Raw genomic sequence first — 24,483 nt, forward strand, 5'->3', positions numbered from 1 at the left:
AGATTGGAATGTGGAGGTCATGGTAGATGTCACAGATGACTTGCGTGATGTCATTTGGGATGTATTTTCCTCTGCGAGACCCGGTTAAATATATCATGGATCCTAGTGTGAGATGGAATGAAAAAACTCAAAACATAGATTTGGGATTAGGAAAGAGCCCGGGTAGTGAAGAAAGCAGCTGTATTGTAAGAATTTTCAGCTGTACGAATTTGCACACCCCTTATCCTCTTCCTCATAATTCAAATAGCGTGAGGGTTGAGGGTTCTACACAGTGTAAACAAGCACAAAGAGCATTATGTTCGTCTTTATCACTATCTCTATTGTGAATAGAGGTGTATCAATGAATCAAACAACTAGTAGTTGATACACTGGCGTTGCCATGGTGACAGAGGCACAATCGGACAGTAGAAGTCACTTACTCATGCATCATAAATATTCAGTATCCACCATAAACAGAGGAAAATGTGTACCTCTATTGTTGTGCACTATCGTGATCAGGTATAATCACAGCACTGTCAACCTATATTTCTCTTTATAAGTAATCGATAAAAAAAAATCACTAGAATGTGAATACTGCTGATATGAGAATAAAAATTGATTTAATTTTCCAGATATTATATTGTAATGTCAGTCAGATTTCCAATGTACCTTTTTTGTAACACTTTAATAGGTCTATGGACATGTCCTGTTTGTCTTTGACAAAGTGGGCCAAGAGTACGTTTAGCCAATGATGTCACCCTTTTCACCAAGCTGCAGTCTCAAGCCCCAGGCAGGGAGGCTGCATGCTGACACCTAGTGGTTGCTGCAGGCAGGTTCCTCCATGTGGAGACAAAGGAAGGCGGCCTGGACCACCCTAGCATCTCTCCAGCCAAACACCAGCAGGACACACATGCCAACAGAAGTGATATCCTTACTCCATCAAGCACCTTACATGTATCAAACGACCTCCACATGACACTACTGAACGACCTTATAGCATATGCTTTGTTAAAAATTGTCCCAAGTGTATTTTTGAAGACATGGACATCTTGGTCATTCCCTGCCTTAGGGATTAATGCAAACACAGGGTTGTATTAGATCGATATCTAGATTGTGAGACACTGCACCAGACTGCAAAACTGGTGCACGTTCAAGAAAACAGGGTCGTGTTTTTTTGTTTTGTTTGGCCACAGGGTGGTGCTATTACAAGATAACACAAGGCACTGTACACGTAGAATCAAAAGATACACAGTGACATCATTTCATTATAAATATGTAAAAACGAGAGCTTTAATGGCAACAGACATGGAAATGACAGAAGTGATTGTATAAAAACAACACAAAATACATGTATCTGTTACATATGACAATATCAACTGTACCATGTGAATGATCATACATGTTTCTTGAGATTATCAAATCATCTGTCAGTGCACTACAGGTCAAAATGTGTTATTTCGAGACGTAACCTTCTGAAGATAGTAGAAAAGGATGATGATTTTATAACCCTGCTTGACTACTCAAACACAAATAGAGGACACATGGTAAACATATTAAAGTCACAGCCTGTAAGTATGACAGTTCAAGCCACAATCTTGACAGAAATTGCACTTCAAAATACTGGTCGGGTTGAATAAATATTTCTAGTACCTTTCTATAATCATTTTGGTCATACAGTACATCGACACGTGAGTATATTTAGCTGTCCAAAAGGTTAACAAGGTAAAGATGGACAGAATAAAATCATTATCATCTAAATTTCATTCCAGCTGCTCTCTGGCATAGTACAGAATTGCATAAGAGCACATCAATAAATTAACAATAACATCAAAAAGAAAGAAGGATAAAAAAAGATTACAAAACATATACTGCATATTTAACATACATGTATCTATATATTATTCATGTAATTACATAACAGCACATTGTCAGAAGCAGCACAGGAGTACTGTTTTAATTTCCTTTGTCTTCAGTCTCCAAACCAGAACAGGATACACACAGTACCAACAGCTCCTAGCTTGTAGAATGAAGTCTTTTGCACCTTCCCTCAAGCTTTCCTCCACCCGCATCAGAGTTTAGTCTGGCAGGAGGGAGGAGAGCTCTGGCCTTGAGATGTCTCTGGAAAAAGAGAGCCGTCCAGAGCGTGTGTGTGTGTCACTCCCTGGGCGTGTGAGTGTGAGCTGTCACCCTGCGCAGAACAACAGGGCTCGCTCTCCTCTCCAGGGCTGCCCGCTGCTCGCGTGCCGAGACACACCCGAGATGTGCACTTCCTATCTCTGACCTCCCGTACCCTGTGGTTCTGGTGGCTGGTGTGCGAACTCGGCCCGGCCTCTCTCAGGGTGTCCTGACGTTCCAGTAAAGGTAACCTACCCAGTAGGTTCTTCCTCAGGCCAGCTGTCCAGGCTCCGTGCTCCCCTCCAGGGCCATATGGAGCTGGGGCCGTCACGGGACTCCTCACCAGGCTGTAGAGTGGGCTGGTCCTGGGCTGGACCATGTGGATCCCCCCGATAGGAATCATGAGGCTGGGTGTTCTAGCAAGCTGCTGGGAGTGGAGGGGCAGATGGCTAAGGACCCCCTGGACCCCTTGTGGCAGGCCCGGCCTGGGGAGGAGGTGGGGGGGACGAGATCCCTGGACCGACTGAGTCCTCTGCTTGGAGAAGAAGGAAGGGGAAGGAGGTTTCAACTTGATGGATGATGAGACCAACTTACGGTTATTATTTTCAACTTTTAAAGGGATAACATTGGTTGTTTTTATCACCAGCTGCCCAAGGAAAAACATGTTGTGTGTATTTTAAGCTGCAGCAATATTGGCTTGGTTTGAATAATATAAAAGTAGTTGACTTTCCTTCCTTTTTCAATAAAGGTGTGACTTTAAAATAACCTAGAATATATTAAGGTATCTATATTTGTTTGAATGTTTACTCTTCTGGAATTTGTTTACCCCTTGACAGGATTTGAAAAAAAGGGGGATTATTTTAATCTCTCAACTATACCAGCAGGTAATGGAAGTCACAGCAGAGTGCGGTGATCAGGCGTCCTTTGATTAACATTAATTATACAATATACACACAAAAAAACAGAACACCATAATAACAATAATTATGTACTCCGCAAACACATTTATCCAAAGCAATGTACATAGGGACATTTAATAACCTGTGACCCCTTGATCTGCCGTTAAACCCTCTAACCACTGAGCTAAACCCGTCCCCTCAACGGAGGTTGTTCTTAACCACCACAAACAAAGGGGATTGGGCCCATGTTATAGGAAATGGAGCGACTTACCAGCCTTGTCATGGGTGTGAAGCAGCCAGCTCGGTCCATAGGGGCATCTGAAGGGGAGTCTCTGGGCGGGCTGGGCCTGTGGAGAACTGAGGAGCCTGCCAGGCAGGGGGCAGGGGAGCCTGGGGGGCTGCCACCAGGGGACTGAGCTCTGATGGGGGACGGCTGTCTCCCTTGGGAGGGGGAGACATGACAACTGGAGGGGGACAGGGACGAGGGAGGGGACCCGTGTCGGAGGGCAGGGGACAGCTGAACCCCGAGGGAGGGGCTGTGTTGAGCGGACAGGTCGCTTTTTTGGGAGAGGGTGCGAGCAGGGGACTGGCGTTGGCCTGGGGATGGAGTGCCTGGTGATGGGATGTGGGCCCCTGAGGAGGCTGTCCCTGGAGGGGGCTCAGCATGGTGATGTGAGAGTAGGGCTCTCTTCGTGCTGGTAGTAGGAGCAGGGTAGCCTCTCTCTGGCCCCTTGGATTCAGAGGACTGGCTGGACTCAAGCTCTGCGGGCGGGTCTGGTAGGCTGGTCAGCTTGTGTGTGGAGGCGCTGTGGGGGTTGGGCCTGTACCATGGTTCTTCATCATCTTCATTATCATCATCATCCTCATCCTCATCTTCTTCCTCGTCAGTTTCCTCCAGGTCTGAGTACTGATGGTCTTCCTGTGTCTCTGGCCAGCCCGGACAGTCTTCACTGATCCCTAAGATTTCACCATATTCATTTACAGTACAGACTATATACATTGGATTATTGGTTGCCCCCTTCCCACGTACACACATACACTAGGTTTACCTTCATCAGCCTCTGTGTCGTCCAGGGAACAACCAGCAATTGGCCGCTCATGAGACTTCTTACCGTGGGCCTTGGACTTCATGTGTTTAGTGAGGTTTCCTGCAATTGGGGAAAAACAAACATCTGACTTCTAATGATGATGAATGAGATGGATCAGACTTGGGTCCCAGGGCAATTCAAAACATAACAGAACAGGTGGGTTATCCGTCTGTACCTTTGGTTTTAAAGGCGAAGTTGCAGTGTTTGCAGACATACGGGCGAGCGTCGGTGTGCAGGCGGATGTGCTTGTGCAGCATGCTGGGTTTCCGGCAGCGGATGCCGCACTCCTCACACACATACCTCCCCCTGCCTCTTCCCCACACGTACACATACTCCTCATTCGACCGGTAGCTGTGAGGACACCAGGGGAGGTTGGGCTATCAGCACTGATACAGTTTACAGACATTTGTCCATTGATGCGGCTACTCTCACAATGACAACCACAATCGATATGACTGTAAGAGGATCCGGTACAGTGTGGGTCCTGTACTGCAGCACCTGCGAGCTGCAGGCTTGTGTCTTTATTTATCCAGTGTACCGTGTGTGTCTGTTTGGCAAACGCCCTTATTACACAGTGAACTCACACTCTGGCAGCTGGGCTGGCGGTCCGCCCCTGGGTGTGGGCTGTGTACGGAGGGTCCCACAGCGAGCCCCCCACTTCAGCTTTAACAGAGCAGCTTTCATAACCTCCCACCTCCCCACCCACCCTCTCTCTCTCTCTCTCTCTCTCTCTCTCTCTCTCTCTCTCTCTCTCTCTCTTCCCCCCTGAACCCCCTATACCCCACCCTCTAACCTAAGCACACCGCCCGGCGCTCGCCCTCTCTTTCCACACACGGGGAGTCTGCAATCTCGCCCAGGGGCCGGGGGTTTGCTGCTGGCAGCCAATAAAAACAGCCCAGAGAGGGAGGGAAACCCTGGTCCAGACCAGCTGCTCCAAATAAACACCAGGGGGGGGAAAAACGAAAGAAAATAGCAACACATTTCTAGAACAAACAATCGTTACGATTAGAATCTATGTTATTTTCTCGATCTTCTTAACTCCCACTGCTAAAAATGACTTCCCTGGCTGAATAAATCACAGATGGACCATAAAGGAATACTGTGGGGTATTCAGGACTGAGAAAAACATCGACGCTCTCCGGATACACAAGGGTTATCAAGCTTGAAAACATATCGACTGCCATAAAAGCAACAGCCGCCGCGCAGTGTTAAACGATGGCCATTCACAAATTGAGCACAGGCTTTATCTAGAGAGACAGCCCACACAGAAGCCCTTCACTCACTCACTCACTCATTCCCCCCATAGAGGAGCCATCATGAAAGGTCCTTGTTTGACTACCTGGCACCCATCCGCTTGGTCTTATCATCCTCCACACACCCCGAACAGACGGCGTTGACGGCGGGAGCGGGCGAGAGGATGAGTCACTCGGAGGAGAAGGCTGTGATGAGTGTCAACGTGAGTCACGACGGGGACCGGCTCACAGACGCACTCCGAGCCACAAAACAACACACAGATGGCCCCTCGCAGCACTCTCCGGTATGACAGTGGAACGTTATTTCTGATAACTAATCGGACCGCGTTTCATACTGTGCGTGATTCAATCGCAGATATCGAGCTGGCGGTCCGAGGGATGAATCAGACCGTCTCTCTTATGTTTCCCGCCCGTATTTCACTGAGTCAAAGTTATATTTACATCTAAAACACTTTATATGTGATAAAATATAAACACTACCCTCATTCACAAAGAGGTTAAGTAATACACTTCAGTATGGCTCTATGGCCTACCTGTGATTTATTCAGCAAAGGAAGTCCTTTCTTTCCAGTAAACAAACTTGAAAAAACGCTGCATTCATCATATCAGTCACCATCTAGAAACCAATGGGCTGTACTGCTACTGGACATGAATGGTGGTGATCATTTACGGACATGGGTGTAAATGGCCCTCTGCAAGGGTACAGGGTGAAGGGAGCTAGGTAGTTTCCTGGCTAGGACCGAACTAACAGACGGGCTCTGTTGGAGCAGACGGCCAAGCCTTCTTCCCTCCTGCAGGAGGAAAGACAACACTTCCCAGCATCCAGCTCTCTGCTCGCTGACAGAAACCAACCGCCTGCACTGTAGGGAGTTTGGACCATGGCATACGCATATAGCCACACACTGGGTTGTATTCTGGGGGTTCTAATCTATTTGTGAATGCAGGGATTGGGAAGGTTAAACATGATGTGGTATGGCCTGCATTGCACTGTGTTTGCAGTGTTATCATTTCAGCTGGGGTAGGCTGGAAATGTGATGAAGTCTTACTCACCCTCCTTCACAGACCCAGATCCGTGACGGTTCACCATCTTGGTTGGATGACTGGGGCTCCCCTGCCTCCTCTTCTTTCAAAATGTTCCCCCGGTCTTCTGCTGACCGTTGATCATCCTTGGTCCGAGCCTGGCTGTGATGACACGCTGTGACAGTGTCGTGGACCTACACCCGAGAAAGACATGGGCAAAATCACCAACTCTGCTCCAGCGTGCCAGGAGACAGAGATGGGGGGGGGGGGATGGGGATTCTCATTCAACTTTGTTTCATTATGTATCTTTATGTAGATATTCAGTTGTTACTGGTTTGCAGTTTGAATCGGACAAAAAACACAGCATCGTGAAGAGAGGAGCACATTTTAGATGCCAAATGATACACACAAGCAATGTGCTTCCTCCTCGGGGGACGGGATGGGGGGGTAAGAGAGATTATACCAAATATGCTACTTTAAAGTAATTACCTCAGAAGAGCACGGCTTCGTGGTGTCAGAAGGCTGTGGAGTCTCGATGGTGCTGGAGGACATGGCAGACATGGTGTAGATGGAGGGGCTGGAGCTTTGCTTGCACTGCAGCAGGGACATGGCCGTCTTACTGGACAGGCCCGGCGGGTTGGGGTCGAACTCGCTGGTGGACCACGAGGAATACACCGAAGGCTGTTGTTCATCCAGGGTGGAGGGGTTGGGCTTTATGTAGTTCAGGTAGCACCAGCTGAATGAGGTGCTAGACTGGAGACTTGGGAATGAAGTTCCACTCTGGCTTGCTGGAGAAGGATGACTCTCCTTTTCCTCTCTGGATGTTTCTGTTTCATCACCGAACCTTTCCTCCTCCTTTTCCTTTTCCTGCTCCTTGACTCTTTTCTGCTGCTGTTGGGATTCTGGGCTGAGCTCTATACTGCTAGAAGGGGATAGCATCCTCTTGTTTCCCCCTGAACCTGACGTTCTGAAGCCCTCCATGGACCCTATCTGGCTGTCTAAAGACATGGCCACGGGGAGTTTATATTCACTGGTACCAATGTTCAGTGCCGAGCACATAGGCTCCTGGGACCTGGGGCACATGGCCTGGGACATGGTGGTGTATATGCAACGGGCTGGGGAGAGGGTGTCTGCATGGAGACGGACTGCTACCGCCTGTGACACGGGGGGCCTCAGCATGTCTGAGTTTGGGGTGATATTAGGTTGACGTGATGCCATTTGCGAGGGGGGCATTAGCTCAGGTTCTACATGATCATGTGAGGGGATTTTCAGTTGTAGTCCTGTAGACATGGGGAGGTAATGAGCCCTGGCTGCCCCTGTTGGGAATTGGGCAGACTGGGGAGGGAAGGGGTGAATGGAGATGCTAGAACACTGTCCTGATTGGATGAGTTTCGCCAATGGGAGGGGTTCATGGGCTGGGTTCTGAGAAGGTAGGACATCTAAACTTCTGGTTGACTGTACACTTTGACTGAGGGGTGTTGAATTGCATGACATGACATCAGTTAACAGGGAAGAAGCAGGGGAGCGACTGAGAGGACCTGGGGAGGCTCTGGACAAGGCGCTGGAAGAGGTCGGGTCAGGGCTGGGACTGGAGTGGGAAGGGTTCAACTTCAGGGCACCACATTTGGAGGGCTGCTCCTCCTCCTCTGGGTCTCTGACTACCGTGTGTCTCATCAGGAGACACTTGCGCCTCTCCCTCCAGCCGGCCGCAGAGCGCTCTGGTGACAGGCAGCTGTAGTCAAACGATTTGCTGCGAGTTTCCGCCATGAGGACGCTATGCGGCGGGTCGTGGGGAGCCTGTTCTGAGGCTGAGCGTCTCATCTCCCGGTGCGGGTGGAGTCCAGGGACGGGCAGCGTGTGAGGGGCCCTCGATCTCCTCAACGGTGTTGTCGTCCCTGCTGCCTCCATGTCTAGCCTGTTGGACTCTTCAAAGGAAGCAGAGCGACTCGATGCGTACGAGGCGCTGCTGTCCTGACTCGGGCTGCGGGGGAGGGATGTGGAGTCGAAGCTGGACTCCCCCGATGACTGGGCTGCCTCTGCAAGGCGGAGGCGCTTCTTCTTGGGCGGCAGCTTTTCGATTGGGAGCTGGGCCAGGGTGGGGCTCCTCTGTGGCCACTGAAACTCGTCTGTCCGCTCTGTCTGTTTGGGTATGGACGCCGGCACTGGTAATGACACAGACACGCTGGCTGTGTTCGAGTCCTCTGTGACGAGTATCTCTGGGACCTGGACGTTGTGTTGGCGAACCAGCTTCCGGGGTGCTGGTTTGGATGGCGTCTGCTGGGATTGTTTCTGAGGCTCCTCGTCAGGTGGAAAGCGGGCCTGCACCTCGTCGTGGGCTTTGCTATCCGCACAGAGCGTCTCCTGCTTCTCAAATGAACTGGTGTGTTGGATCACAGAGAAGCCTTTCCCCGAACTCCTCCCACTTTTTTCCACCTGTGGCCATGCGGTCCGACCGGGCGTCTCGTAGCACGCGCTGCTCTCGTCTCTGCCGGGCACGGACGAGGGGAAGACGGGTAAGGACGTCGCAACGGGGGAGGAGGAGGGATCGTCCAACTCGAAGCTCTCTTCTTTCCTTCTCTTGCGGATGGTTAAAGCGCCAGGCCTCGTGAGATGGTGTGTCAGATTGAGACGATCCGACTGACATATTGCTATTTCGCCTTCGAGGGTCCGTTGTGCCAAGCAGAGGCTCTGTTTGTGTGTCTTGTAACCCTCCCAGTCCTTGCATCCGGTGCCACAGGACTCACACTCGTATGGCTGTAGCTGACATTGCTTGTGGTCAGGCACTGCGGACATGTGATGATGGTAGTGGGGTTGAGAAACCGGAAGTTCCTCTTTTGGTAATTCAGCACCAATGGGTAGTTCGATAGCTGGCTGCCGTTTTAGGATGCCGTAGCGGCGAGACAACTGTGTTTCTGAAGCTTTCTGTTCATCAAATGACTGGCTAAGGCGAAAGCTACGTGGGCCGGTTCTTGAGGCATCAGTTGAGCTAGCAGCAGACGGCATGGATTGACTTCTCAGAAGAGGGGCGGTGGATGTTTGGCCAGCCAAAGAGTTCACGTTTAAAGATTGGTGATGAAACTTATTACATGGAACACCCATAGTGATGGAGCCACTGCTTTGGAAGCCGGGCTCTGCAGCTTTAGGGCTGTTCAGAGTGGGTTCCTTAAGAGATGACGCTTTCGGAGATTCTGAGCTACTTCTCCTGGAGAGAGAGAACCTCCTAGGCTTCACGCTGTCGATCTTACTCGTGTCCACCACGGCCTCGTTGATGGTGATGAGCTTGGTGATGTGGTCTATGACCTGCTTCTTGGGCACTGTGAACGGGATGTTGTTCTCCTCTTGACCTGATGGCTGCTGGTTGTGATGACGAGACATCCTCTGAAGGTGCCCCAGGCGCCCATACTTCCCCAGGATGATTTCTGCATAGCTTTTGGCACTTGTGTTGGGAGGGCTATCTTGGGATTGCTCAGTACTCTCGGAGCGGGAGAAATAGCCCGATTCTGTGCTGCCCCTACTCGCTAGGATCAGCGAGGAGCTCTTCTCATCGGACGAGCCGAGAGGTCCACGTTTTCCGCGGCTCAGACGCATGGCCAACCGTTTTTTGACGGCAAAGGAGTCATCCATGCCTCTAGGAGGCTCTTTAGACCTCTCTGAGTCAATGTTTTTGGTCGTACACACACTCCCTTGTCTGTCCATACTTGCAGCAGACGAAAGCTGTCTGGACTCATCCTCCGACTCTGTAGCCGGCTCTTCTAAGGCCCTCGGCTCAGCAGTGGCGAGCCCAGCCTTCACCCTGTGGGTGTGAGATTTTCGGTGCTTGTAAAGGTTACTCTTGGTCTTGAAGGAGAAGCCGCAGGGACCGCAGGGGTAGGGCCTCTCTCCTGTGTGGGAGCGGATGTGTTTTTGGAGGACACTGGGCTTAGCACAGGCACGTCCGCAATAGGAGCACACATATTTCCCTGGCCTTTGAGGCTTACGCTCTCGTTTCTGCTTAAGGATGCCTTCCTTGCTATCCTCCGTGGGCCAGGTCTGTGTGGACCGGCTAGGAGTCGACGGTGAGGGACCCGGAGGTCCCGACGATACCCGGCCCGCTCTCTGTGAAGCCGGCTCCGGACGTTTACTCTCCACTCCTGTATCCGAGTCGACGCTCTGCCTCTGGTGCCTGAGACGTTTGCGCTCCGGAGGCTGCCTTTTAGGCTTCTTGTGCTGCTGGGACGTGTCATGGGGCTGCTGTTTAGACTGAGGTGATTGTGGCGGATTTTTCGGGGAGGGAGATCTGGGCTGAGGAGAACCGGGCTGAGGGGGTTTGTGACCTCCGGACTGCTCCCCAGTCGTCAAGTGGCTATGCAAGGCCTCCATAAAATGGAAAGGCAGCCTCAGGTCGACACCTGGGATGTGTCTGCCTGAGCCAGGCCACTGAGGTCAACCCAATTCATTCAATGGATAATAGGCTGAATGTAGTCTAATTCAGCCTTTATGAGATCTGGGTCGACTGGCTGTCTAGACTCATAATTATCTTCAATATTATTGGGCTTTATTGCTTGACAATGGGATGATGCCATCAGAAAGGAAACGGCAGCGCCAGCAGAGGCAGCTGTTATTGGTTACACTGTGCTGAGAAAAACCTTGTCCATTCTGGCCTGAGGCCTCTCATGTCGTTGGCACACAGGGTCTACCTGGCCTCTCAAACCAGTTCTGGTGTCCTCAAGTACGGAGATAATTTATCTGTCTTCTGATATCACCTCAGTCCACCTCAGAACATCTGCAAGACATACACAGACTCAACAGATTAGATGGCTGACAGACACACTGAAGAAAGTTCAAATCCATCTCTCTCTCTCTTTTCCCCTCCACATCTGCAAAATCAGTTATTCCATTCAGTCAACCATTCTTCGGAAGTTTCTTGTGGCTTGCCATAAATCTACTTCAGTAGTTCCAAAATGTTCTTCAACTGAAAGGTGTTAGTTAAGTATCAAAGTTGTTAGTCAGGTATATTTATGCATCTCTATCAAATCTTTCACCTAGAAGTATGAAGAACACTTCAACAAAAAAAAGGCCCTTTCAAGGCTTTTTAATCATTTGGGTGCTTAGTCACAAACCACTTCCTTGGAATCACACTGTTCAGACAAGTGAGACTGATTTCTTATCTTGATTGGCCAACATCCTAAGCTTTTGTTGCAGCCAGATTCTTCACACGCTTCACTCACTCTTTCTCACTCTCCCAGTTGCTGAAGCTAGTGAAAAAAGACCAAATGCCAACTCTGTAGTCCTCACAGGCCACTGCAGAGAAGAAACAGCCCTGTCTTCAACGTTATCAGTAGCACTTGTGCTTCCCTCTCATTCAGTCGGTCTTTGTCCCTGTCCTCTGATCTCCTCACATCGTAATCAAGATCAACAACGGGCTGAGATGGCAGGCACAGTGTTCCTGTCATTGGTGAACATCTTTTCACTCGAGCTGCTCATTGATTATAGTCATGCCTATAGAGTTTGACCTTTTGATTCTAGCACTGTAACACGCCGCCTAATCTTTACGTTCATATTTGTCTTGTACTCGCATTCCCGGCATCACAAAACCTGCCTCACTCGTCACTCGGTCTGCTAATTTTCATCCCAACACATGTAGCATGTTGTAGTCCAAACGGAGTGAAAACATAGTGTTCTCGGTGCTGTGAAATGTATTATCAAACCTGAAAGAGCATCACCATACAGATGTAAAGATGTGACTTGTGTTGTCTATGAACAGTGTGTGGATTTATTCTGAATGCTTCCTGCATTAACTGAAACTGAAAAAGCTGAATATTGGCTAGGACACACCAAATAAGAGCCATGTTTATCACCATGGAGAAAAGCTGACCGTTTCCAGTTTGGATAGCCAAGATGACCCAAAGTCCAGTGCATGTAATGAAAATTCCAGTATTCTTCAAGCCAAACCGACTGTAACAACAAAACATGCCATCCTACTCAGTGACCAGCTGGTTTCTACGCACCCACACTGTCATAGAGAAGGGCAAAACCATGGGAGAAGCTGCTGGTCAATATCCAGTATAACAGGTTGACATATCTATACTGAGGGTGTGTAGTTACAATGACTTGCTGACAGTCACAAAGTTGGACTTTGGAGAGTTGAACGCTTGAACGCATTTAAAGAACAAGTCGCCAATTAGAACAAGTATAAGTAGGTCAGACAGGAACAGTGCTGCGGATTAACGAAGGGCTTCAAGAAGCGATCCAGGCATCTCACAGAAAATAACACCTGCTTCTTTCTCGGCCTGGCAATATCTGTGAGACGTTCCAAGAAACGGTGGCAAGCTCTGAAGCCAAGTGATGATTGGTATGAGAAGAGGCTACATGCAGCTCTATCAGACTCCCAGCACACACCCCATAATGTATTCACACGATAAAACAAAAACCATGTTTAATCACTGAATATCACCTCTCCCTCAAAGTGTAAATGAGATTTTCTGGCAGCTTGTTCCTTATGACATGTACAACAGTGTACAGTACACAATGTCTATGGGTAAGCCATCACTTAGAGCCTGACACACAGGTGGTGCAGGGAAAGACTCATGTCACAGGGCCAACTGATAATAACAGGGCCAACTGATAATAATATTATAGACAGACAGAACTGATTGAGGGAACAATTTACATGTTATTGTTGCAGCTTAACTCAAATGAGCTAACTGAGAGTCAATAAGTATCTTCATGTAATGGACAACTGACAGCCAACCACACCCCCCCATACTTTAAGACCCAGATAGACGGAGATAGAAAGCCAGTGTAAAAGTGGGTTATGTAATTTCACATAATTGTAAGACTTTTATGCATTTCAGTGTGAACAAAATATTGTTTAAATGCCTATTTTTTAAATCAAGTCAATTTCCTGCTCTCACACTAATGGGCACCCAGCGGTGGTTCCTATGGTAACGGCCCTAAACCACGCAGCAGCAGATGGAAGGAGAGCTGGAGGGCTAAATTTATCTCCCAGCATCCTCGCTGACTACAGAGAGAGTGAAGCAACCAAGGTGCCACCCTCCCACAAAATACAAACCCAATTCTTTTCAGCAAAAAGAAAACGGTAAGTGTCCAAAAATCTATGCCAGAGAATACTGAATTAATTCCCAACCACTATGTATCCCTCTAGTAGTATGATAGCATACCAGACTACTGTGGCCAACACAAACATAAATAAATGTTAAATACATAAATACATAAATTGACTCAAATTGAAGTCGATTTTCGAACAACTACCTAAGTGTCCCTCATGGAAAACACAAAATATCCCTAACTGAGCCTTCTACCAGTGTCATGTGACCTTGCGAAAAATTACAAATCCAACTCTGTGGACTTGTGCCGGTGTTATCAAAGCTGGAATCAGCCTGGCATCAGAAAGAAAACACATCCCCATCAACAGGCTCTAAAACTCTATCCCCAGACACCAAGCAGGACCCACAGGGCTCTCCACAAAACACACAGCCTTTCCTACGGCGATTGTGTGCGTGTGCTCGCGCGTGAGAGTCTGTGTGTGTGTGCGCACACCTCGGGGAGCCCATAGAAGAGCGGAATGCGGAGCGCGGGAGCTCCGTCACACAGCACAGGGAGCCCATTCACTCCCAGACGGAGCAGTACGCTGCTACACCCTACAGAACCACAGCCCTTGCAATCATGCTCTCTCTCCCCTCTCTCCCTCGCACGCAGGCACACACGCTGAAAACACCTCCACACGCAGCACTGGGCAGCAAACATTGTATAACATTCATTACACACCGCATTGTGTGTGCTGTAGCTGAGACAATCCACATAGAAGATATTTACATTGGATTAAATCCGATTATTGTAGAAAAACATGTATCAATACCTAAAAACATGTATTAATACCAAAATAAATACCAACACAGCCCTCATCCAATCAATCCCCCAGCTGTCTGACTGTCAGAAAAAATGATTAATTGACAATAATATGTTATAAAAAATATCAATGGATTTACCCGGTAGCAGGTGTTTATTCGTCCTGGTCTGAATGGCAGAGAGAGGAAGAGCAACAAGAGGCGGCAAGATGGAGAGAGTGAGACACCGAAAGAATGAATGAATGCCCGTACGATGACGGAGAGGAGAGGGGTAATCGAGGCTACACTGTACGTGCTCTGCGCTGACAAACAGGTAGCAGAGTATATCATGCCTATGAATGGGGAGGAGGAGACTGTCTCTCTTCCAACCCTCCCTCTCTTTCCCTCCCTCCCTACCTCTCTCTCCCTCACTTTCTCTTTATCTGCCTGTCTCTCTCTCTCTCTCTCTCTCTCTCTCTCTCAGCCAGGACTCACAGATAGTAAAAATGAAATGGAACCTCCTTATTTGGAAGGCAACGTCAGGCTATGTTGGTCTTGGCTGAGGTTTCAGGCAGCACAGCTGGCAGAGAGCTGAGAGGGGGAAAGGTAGAGGGCCAGGGTGTGTGCGGTGACTTTCTCATTTGATAGGGGAGGTCACTTTGTATTTTTAACGTACAGTTTCTCCATTCAGTTCTCACTTCCCGGGAAGGCGGGAAACAGAGTGCAGCTTTTGCTACAGAGTTCTGAGAAACCCCTTTAGAAAGCTGAAAACACAAGGACCCAGGTGGAAAAAAGGCACAGGGGTCCAGTTTTAGCGAGTGGTTCTGGAGAATGTCCACACGCCACGGCCCCCTTTCCCTCCACGTACGCCGGAGAGAGATCCAGCTGAAACAAGTCCAGGCAATTCTGACATCACTGACTTCTTTCATGCCATGTTTTTCTTTTCCCTGTCCTTCTTTCCTTCACTTTAACTTTTCAAGAGACTGAAAGTGTGCCGACGTATGTGGTGATGAGGGAATACCAGGCAGCTAGTGGGTGAGGAGGCTGGCTGGACCGCCTTTTCTCCAGGCTGCCTGGGTCAGAGAGGACAAGCAGGTAGTGGAACAGACCCAGACCAGACCGAGACCGCGACCAGACCCATCCCCAGAAACTGACCTATACCCAGACCCAGACCCAGACCCAAAGCCAGAGCCAGGCTCTAATAGGCCCAGCAGAAGTACAGAGAACGCTCCTGTCCTGTCACAGTCATTACTGGAGTGATAGACCTGCTAGTGTGTGTTCCTTTCCAGTCTGGGTCTAGCTTATTTCATCTGAGACTTGGGCTCAATGGCCAGGCAGGCCTCAACCGGACCACATAGCCATTCTCTATCTAGCAATCTCTTTGTCAATTAATATCTGGGTTCTATTAGTGACCACGAGAGAGAGGGAAAAATCTGCCAGTGGGAGCTTACTGCATTTTCACTTAACCAAGAACTTGAGAACCTTCTAGATGAGGCCATGCAGAGCAGCCGGCAGTTTATTCAGGAAATAGGGAAAAGCATGAAAAACACAAAGAACAGATTCTTTGTGAGCACTTATACTATATATTTACAAGTGCATGTCTGTGGGTTTTTCCATCAAGCCTTATGTAAAAACAGTACTTAAATCAGGTCTTACATTAAAAAGTGCATATGCGCCCTACATGTTCCCACTCATTTCCATTGTACATGTTATTTATTAATTGACCGCAATCAGCGTCCCCTCAATGCTCTACAGCAGGAAACGATTAGAAAGTACTTGTTGACCTTTAGAACGGCAGAATACGCTCAACAAATGCATGTTGAATGCCATCCCGAAGCCTTTGAATGGGCAACTAGATGTACAGCACCAGTAGGTCACAGAGTGAAACCGCAGGGTTGCTTTAAAAGCACAGACGCTCCTTGGTGTGTGTCTGAAGCTGCCAGTTTCCCTAACCACCCTTATTATGGCTTTGCCAGCAATAATACACACAATATCCCCTCTGAGGCAGGTAGAGGAGCTGGCCGGTGTGTCTTAGCAGTGTCCTCCAGGTTGCTCCAGTGAGGCTCACTGCCACGCCCTCTCCATCCTGCCACGCCACGGGGGGAGACGGTGCTGCGGGCCACCTGACAAGAGGAGAGAGAAAACCAACGTCCTCAGCCTTCCAGCGGTCCAGGGGGAATACACATGACCTTTAAACGCCACTAAGACGACTGCATTGGTCACTGTCATGCAGGGACTCCTTTAATACGAACGTGAACATTTGTAGGTAGGATACCTAAATGACTTTGTGTTGTTTGTTTTTACACAAAAAAGGGTATGATGTAGACTGGAGCAGCGTGTACTTTGTCTGAGGACAGAAGAGATAGGGGCCCTTTGAGGAGAACCTGGTAGCGAAAAAACAGTCTAGTTAAAAAAAAAACTTGCAGCAAAAGAGTAAGCCTACAAAGCCTAATACAGCTTCACTAGCCTATCGCCCCACCCAGACCAACAAACCAACGAGACAGAGACAGTCTTTTCACCTCTTTAGGACCCTGCTCGAAGACCTGGCCATGGACTTCTAAAAGCTACCTGATCAAATGGACTTGTGTGTCCACAACAGATATAACCTCCTACGAGCAAACCAGGCGCTGTTGACGGACAGCGTACAGTCGGCCTGTGTGGTGGCAGGTTGGGTGGGTGACCCATGTTCTTTTCACAACTTGTAATTAAGTGTTCCAACAACCTTCTAATGACATGTATGCATGAACTGTGTTTGCACATGAGACCGTACGCGGCTTTCTGGGAATCTTTATTTTGGAGACAGAAACCGATTGCTGCGCTCACCTGTTTAGCCTCCCTCTCTTTTTCTTCCTGTCTCTCAGTCTCTTTCTCATGTTCTAGTCCATATTTAAGACACCATTGATATAAACAGCTTTGGGTTTCTTGGCCAACAGCATAACCCCACATAGTCAAAAGAATCCTTTGTAGACATGGGTGATGCACTCATCTCAAAATAACTAAAAGACAGTTTATAAAGAGGCAGGGGGGGGGTGACAAAAGCCATTTGAATGATCGTTATTGTGTGGAGAGGGAAAACATGCCATATAAAGAAAGAGGAAATGCTAAATTTAGAGTGTTGCTGACCACCGTGGCAAACTTAGGCTGCTGCAGAGAGGTGGGTGTGTGTGGTTTGGTTTGTGTATTTGTGTGTTAGAGAGGGGTGGGTGGGGTGTCAGGGTGGGGTGTAAACACTGATTGAAACTCTAGCATTACGTACTACAATGCCATCTGGATAGCTAGGTGTCTCTCGGATGCCAACATTACAAATGACAGTGTTGTTCTCTTCTAATGGGCATGCAGCCTGATTGCATGGGCAAAGTAAACATCAGTCTATAAACTGGCACAGATCTGTTTGAAACAATCACACATATGAAAACAATAAAGGCCTGGACCGTGACATGCAAAGCTGCCCAAAGATGTGATGCAACAAAACATTCAGACAAATCAATAGTACACTAGCGAAGAGATACATTTTCTGAGAGCTAGGTTAACCAGCATGTTAAAAAAAAAATCTTTATAGAGAAAACCTACTCCATTATGATGGGTTTGGTCATTTTGACTCTGGTCTGACTTTTTTAAAGTGCAGCTCAAATACCAGCCCTTTGAGAAACAGTGTTTTTTCAATTGTCCCTTTGGTTAGGCTGGACTGTAATAGCAAACCAATCTGCTACAATATCAGGTGATGTAATGCGGAGAGGGAGCAGCCATATGTTCTCTTATTTCACCAAACACTGAATCAACAGACAGGCTGAGGCAGTCGGCCAACTCACTACCCCCCTGCCCAGGAATCTATAGCAATCACTGAGATGGAGAGATGGTGGGGTGAGAAAAAGAGAAAGAGAGAGAGAGAAATGGAGAGAGAAAGGGAGAGAGAGTGATAATGCACACAGTGAGATGCGAAGGACAATATTTTGACATGTACTGCAATGAGGACATTCATCACGGTGTGTCAGAGCTGCGTCCGGAGGGTGCAGATGACAGGTCTCCATTATTCAGGTACACGGCTCCACACTAACCTGGGACTTAACCAAATCACTTTGTTTACTAAACAACTCTATTTGAAAAAGCTATCACCAAGGTCTCACTGAGGAAATGATCACAAGAATATCTGGGGGAAAAAAGGAAAAATTAAGCTTCTGGCCTTGATAGCCTTGAAGCCCCGGTCTAGTCATCTCCCTGCGAGATATACCTCGATCCTAGCCCTTGACCTTGCCCTCGATCCTAGCCCTTGACATGACCTTGATACAGAATGACAATGGCAACAAGTGGCAATAGTAAAGATGATGTGTGATGATAAGAAACGTCCCCCCAGCTCACCATCATTTCCCCCCCCCTTCGTAAGGGAGAGAGGAGAGAAAAAGAGAGGGGAGAGAAAGAGAGAGAGAAAAAGTGGGAGAGAGAGTGAGTGAGAGAGAGGGAGTGCATGTGCACGTGTCCATGTAGGTGACTTGTGAATTAGCCCTACAGCTGACTAGCCTTCTGCCCGACAGGCTGCTCTCTCCACAGGACAGGGGGAGAGTTGAGAAAGAGTGTCTCTCCACCTGACTGAGACAGCAAGCTGGGTCCATACGCCTGGCCCCGGGGTCGCAGCAGCATCCAGACCCTCACAGGCCTGGGCAGCACTTCAGACCAAGGGCCAAATGCCTCAAACTGTACACACGCAGCCTTGCATTCCCATACTCTGACCTGACAACAGAACACCATGCAAAAACACTGTGGTCATTCACGAGTGACACACACGCACTGTAGAGCAGGGCGCGCGCACGTGACGCACATTAACAGCAGGTGTGCTCATTCACGTCCAGCACACTTGTGCTAACACACACGTCTGGAGCTACACTAGTGTGCGTGGGTGTGCGCGTGCACGCACAGAGGCAAGTGTACCCTTTCATTAACGAGGATGAGGGAAAGATTCAATTTCCGCTCCCGCCGTCCTAAGCCGGTTGCCAGCAGGGAGAAAATCTGTTCACTTAGGGGCAGTTTTGACATTTCAGCTGTCGCCACAGCGACTGGGGAAAGTCCTTCTTGATGGATGGACAACTTGAATCTCAGGTTCTCAACCTTACTGCGAGGGCATTTTGCTGCCGGCCGAGGACCGATGTAGGCTTATTACTTTTGTCTAGGACTGTATGTAGGCTACATTCCTGAACAAAAGGAGATAAGCAACACTAGACATTCAAAACAAAGGTGTGAGCGCCAGGAAGAGGCTGCGAGGGAACGCTGGTGATGTGGGAGTTTGGAGTGTTGGCCAGCGATTATGAAATGTAATGTGAAAAGACTGAACTAGAAGGTATAAGGGCTGGACATAGTGTACTCTAACATTATCGATCGATGGTGAGATCCAATTTCCTGGAGATTGTTATCGCCGTAAGTAGGACACTGTGTGGCCATAATTGGTGATCTGTTCACTGTCTCATTAGAGGATGGCAAGTATGAAGATGAATATGGCTGCATGAGTGGTGCATGGTTTTAGAATGAGCCTAGCCTCTTAGCTTCAAACTGACTGTTGATAGCATGCAAGCATTGTTAGACAACTAGTATTAAAGGGATTTGAATTAACATTGCTTTAAACACCTGCGTATCTTTAGCAGAGCTAAATTCTGACTGTGGTTTAATGACGGGGTTCATGCTAAAGCAAGTCAGCAAAGTGGCCATTAAGACTGTCTCACCAGAGAAGAAGTGCCCTCTCATTCACCTGCTCCCAAGGACACTGTAATGACTGACACCTGAGGGATGAGGTGCCTGACAGTGACTCCGTAAGCTAGAGGAGCATGAATGTCAATGTTGTCCTCACCGGGCCGGCCGCCCTTGGCCTGACAGAGGGACCTTTGACAGGCAGAGGGAGAGGGAGAGGGAGAGGGAGAGGGAGAGGGAGAGAGAGAGAGAGAGAGAGAGAGAGAGAGAGAGAGAGAGAGAGAGAGAGAGAGAGAGAGAGAGAGAGAGAGAGAGAGAGAGAGAGAGAGAGAGAGAGAGAGAGAGAGAGAGAGAGAGAGAGAGAGAGAGAGAGAGAGAGAGAGAGAGAGAGGGAGGGAGCATGCCATTTCACAGTGCAAGGGCAACAACATGCCACACAATTTCAGGGCGCACTTTAGGACTCCATGAGCTTCTTCAATGTTTACCATACCCCCAACTGTATGTGTCCTGGGCAGGAAGACAGATCACTCTTGAGGCTGCTCTCGTTTTGGGTTGTGCTCGTTTACAGCCTTCAAGAAACCACACACCATTCTGGCTCGGAAGGCAAACACGTTGAAAGCTGTTTGGGCTCTGGGCCTATCTGTGTCACAATCCCTGCACTATACTCGTGTACCACCGGAAACAAAACTACACAGTGGGAAATTCTATCCCAATAAGATTCAGGATTATTCAAGTGTGATGAAATGTAAGATTGTCTTTACTGCAAATCAACACTCAAAGAGTGCCACAGTGACTGAAATACAATGTTTACTGTCGGGAATTCTCTCTCAAGCTTCAGATTGCATTGCATGCATGAATAGAATCTGGGACGAATGTCTGCCACTGGGTTGTTAGAGTCTATGTGAGTTCAGCAATCTCCAAACAATATTGTTCAGGAACAGAACACAGGGAGCTACCTAGCCCGCGTCATCAATTACTCAGGCGGACATTGATGTAACTGTATAACATCAACCTTGACCAATGGAACACACCGGCCTGTTATATAGCCTCTCTGTCACATGACTAAGAGGAAGAAGGACGACACTCAGAGAAAATAAATAATGACACTACTGCTGGCTTTTCCATGCAGCCACAGGGGAGATTCCCTGTGAAGGCACAGTCTGTCAGAAGAATTTCAAAAATCCTACCCCTCCACACAGTGAAGGAGTTAGACAGCATGCTCTCTCTTAGCATGCCAGACTGACACACAATATTGCAACACAGGATTAGGTTCCATGGGACTCAATATGTCAGAATTGATTGGTTCACGGCACCAGACTTCTGGCCTTCAGGTCAGATTCAAGTGCCAGTTTTGGTGAGCAACACAGTAACCCAGTCAAAGTGTTTCCATTTTGACTCACCCAAACTAAAATACAAGGATTAAAGAAATTAATTGCACCTTGTTTTCTCAAATGTTTGTTTGGGTGTACTACAATCTAGTTTGTTTTTTTGTTATTTGTCTCTTCTTGAAATCACAACAAAGTTCTGAATCTATTCTTAAAATCACAACAATTAAAATGTTGATATGGCATAGGCCTGTACAATCCTCAAAATCAGGTAGGCATCCCTTGGCATGTACCTTCAAGGAGCAACAAATACATTTCAGGGTTTTATACATAGCACTTAGGTTGTGTCCTGAAATGCCCTCGCGTAAAGTACTCTGTTCCCCGTAACATGATACTGTAGACTTAATATCATGTTGAAAATCGAAATAATATGAAGCTGAAGGAATCGAATAGTTTTTTCTGGACATTGATCTGTAAGATGCTGCAACTACTACACATCCCATTGCATTGGCTGTATTTTGATAATAAGGAGGCCGTAAAGCATGCGTTGTAAAGCAGTGCGCACAGGATGCCTCATCGGCGTGCTTTCATGGACGTGAACTGCGGAATAACTCGTACGTTCCAAGAAATGAACAGAATATATTTTATTTTCCCTAGTTTTTATTACCGTGTTTTTTCTTTTATTTATAAAAAGCCTGTTTCGGAGGATGTGATGGGTAGACTAATGTCTGAATTTCTCTCAGAAATAAATGCACTCTGCCTTATTCACTTCGGTAAGCATATGGAGGATCTATCATACCGCAGTAACACCTATTAAACCCAAACAATGCGCAACACGAGTCGGCATTTGAGATTATGTAATATGTTATTCATATTTGTTTGATTCTACTGTTGACAATGTCGTGAGCAAGGGTATCTACGCTCATCTGCGTTGACAATGACACGTTGAATTCAGATAGCAAGAACAAATCCACGCAACCCACACGGCTAGATGTACAGTATCCTACTATGACTATATTAATTCGTATTATTCTCAATGAAATGCGATGGACCTCCATTTTATTGAAATAAGGAATTCCCGTTCCTTGTTGGACTGAACTAGGCATCCCGATTTGCAGTTTATAGTCGTCTCTGCTTATCTGAGGGGGACCTTTTCTTTACAGGCTTGGGCTGGATACATAAATAAAATTCCAACCACAGGTTCTAATTGAAACCATAATGCAATAGGTAGGGCTATCATTACTGTGCCAATGTTTTTTGGTGATCGACAATGGAACAAATTCATTCATCTCACAATCTTTACTGTATGTTACAATATTGACTGACAAAACACATGGCCGGTCGAGCATACTTCAGTTCTCATTTTACAAGATGCCTGTGATTATGGGGCGAAACTGAACAACGGCTTGCTTCAACATCCTCAAATTCCACGTGAACAACTGGGTAACAGTTCAATGCCAATACTATTGGTAGACCTCTTGAATACTACACATACCCCATAACTATCGATAATGATGTATTCTCCGTCTTATAATAGGCTACAATTATATTTCACATAATCGCTGATTGAAGAGCTTTAGGCACAAGACATGGAGCGCGTGAGGAAATATACATTTCACCCTCCACTGTGAAAATAGTTCGGCTACTGTACCGTGATCCTGAACATTTTTTTAAACAATAACACATTGTGTTGGACAATTACCTGCAGAGCTGCTGAACTTCACTTCTCTGCGGTACCGAGTCTTCTCCGGAAACCACCTACCCGTGTATTAGCCAGGGGGATATGCTAAAATATGGTAATTGCACCCGTTGCTAAAATTTCAATTTACTACATAGGAACATTTAGCTCCAGCCAAGTGAGTTATTCGTCCGCGGAGCCGTCTTTATGTTGGGAATCACCACGCACAGCCTACTGAGGTGCTGTGCAAGGCAGAACGGATTGGGCTTCTTGTTCTTCTAGAACCTTGTAAAGTTGATGCTGCAATTTCACACAGCGCCAGTGTCCCACGCACACAGCTGGTCCGCGCGACAAACATGCTGCCTCTATCCACGCAGAACCAGTGCTGCCCTCACGCACGAGACCCTCGAGATACCCCGCCCACTTCTACTGTACTGTAATTGCGGATGCGTCGAGGAAGACAGGCTGTACCTTTTGTCCGCCGGTGGAGACCAAAGTTACTACAGAATGTTTTGGCCTTGCTTGATATTGTTAAAGGCTGGAGGGGTCATGTAGGCTAATGTTTTAGTTTGAATTTACAATGATTTATAATTATTCTGTAATAATTATGCGTTGACATATACCTTTTTCTTAGAATGTACTGTATAGTTTAGTCTCCTGCAGTCAGTTTGAGATCCATATCCTGTTTTGGCCTTTGACACAATCCTAGTGTACTAAGCAGAAGCAAAAGTATGAGTTCCTGTATTTGTGTGGATTGATGTATGTCCTGTCCTAAAAGAATCGCAGGGGAAAACCCTTTTTGTTTAAGTTAAAAACTGTGACAACATTTTGTACAAGAGTATAATGAAGACCACTGGGACATCCCATTTAAGGCTATATGTGTGACATAGCTCCTTTTAGATTGTTTTTCCACCATGGTTGCCAGGTTATGCTTTACACTCATGGCTCTGGGGAGACCTGTCTGTTGGCTGATTCTTCCTCGCTCCACCGAAGTGCTCCCCGGGGCAGGATGAGCTAACTGAGACGCAAAGAGGAATGGTGGGAGATCTCCGTCCCAGTGAGAGCAGGATCCTAACCAGCTTACGCAACCAATGGCTCTCACTCTTATCTCTCACTCTATCTCCCATTCTGTCTCCTGCTCTTGCTCTTTCTCTCTGTGTCATGGCGCAACCCCCCCTCCCCCCCCACACACACACTCCCATTATATAACAGCATTAGGTTTGCCGGCTGCTCACAGCTGCACTGGGGAACACCACTATTGACTATTCCCAGGGTCGATAGGGGGTCACTCCATTATAAACAAGGTCACCAAGATAGACAGTGTTGTCACACCCCTGTCCAGACTATGGGTTGTGATGTCAGGAAGGGTGGGGATGGGTTTATCATAAGAGGTGCTAACACACATCCTGAATTATAGATGTCAGCACCGTACTTTGGGCCAAGAAGAATAAAGAACTTGTCCAAGTGCTCAAAAAGAAGCTCACTTCAAATCAAAACAGACAGAAACATCAATTATAGATGGGGAGGCAACTCTGAGCCTCTTTAATGGATTACTGCCTGCACAGTGTTTGAATGTTTGTTTTAGACCGCATATGTAGGTCTCTGTGTGTAAACTAACACTCAAGCT

At 47.6% G+C, this 24,483-nt stretch overlaps 1 protein-coding gene across 3 annotated transcripts; it reads right to left on the reverse strand.

Moving 5' to 3' along the window:
* Window positions 1–1,245: 1,245 nt before the first annotated feature.
* On the reverse strand, window positions 1,246–23,203 carry hivep3a (HIVEP zinc finger 3a). 3 transcript variants are annotated; one of them, XM_062487334.1, is made up of 8 exons: window positions 22,881–23,203; window positions 16,166–16,303; window positions 6,844–11,116; window positions 6,385–6,548; window positions 4,257–4,432; window positions 4,043–4,141; window positions 3,265–3,950; window positions 1,246–2,626 (listed from the first exon to the last, which is right to left on the reverse strand). In XM_062487334.1, the coding sequence occupies exons 3-8, from the start codon at window positions 10,711–10,713 to the stop codon at window positions 2,048–2,050; spliced, it is 5,574 nt and encodes a 1,857-aa protein (XP_062343318.1). In that variant the 5' UTR covers window positions 10,714–11,116; window positions 16,166–16,303; window positions 22,881–23,203; the 3' UTR covers window positions 1,246–2,047. The 3 variants fall into 3 exon arrangements, with proteins under 3 accessions (XP_062343318.1, XP_062343316.1, XP_062343317.1); XM_062487332.1 differs by having other exon boundaries at window positions 1,246–2,629; XM_062487333.1 differs by lacking the exons at window positions 16,166–16,303; window positions 22,881–23,203 and adding an exon at window positions 14,343–14,487 and having other exon boundaries at window positions 1,246–2,629.
* Between the last annotated feature and the right edge of the window lie 1,280 nt (window positions 23,204–24,483).

This window comes from Osmerus eperlanus, chromosome 20, assembly GCF_963692335.1.
Source record: "Osmerus eperlanus chromosome 20, fOsmEpe2.1, whole genome shotgun sequence".
NCBI classification, from domain to species: Eukaryota; Metazoa; Chordata; class Actinopteri; order Osmeriformes; family Osmeridae; genus Osmerus; species Osmerus eperlanus.

What these genes read in the sequence shown, in the direction of transcription:
- hivep3a (XM_062487332.1), bottom strand. Translation starts at nt 10,713, where the DNA reads ATGGAGGCCTTGCATAGCCACTTGACGACTGGGGAGCAGTCCGGAGGT. An exon ending in CGAAGCCGTGCTCTTCTGAG is followed by an intron (nt 6,549 to 6,843) that starts GTAATTACTTTA and finishes TCTCGGGTGTAG; the next exon opens with GTCCACGACACTGTCACAGC. An exon ending in CGACACAGAGGCTGATGAAG is followed by an intron (nt 3,951 to 4,042) that starts GTAAACCTAGTG and finishes GTGAAATCTTAG; the next exon opens with GGATCAGTGAAGACTGTCCG.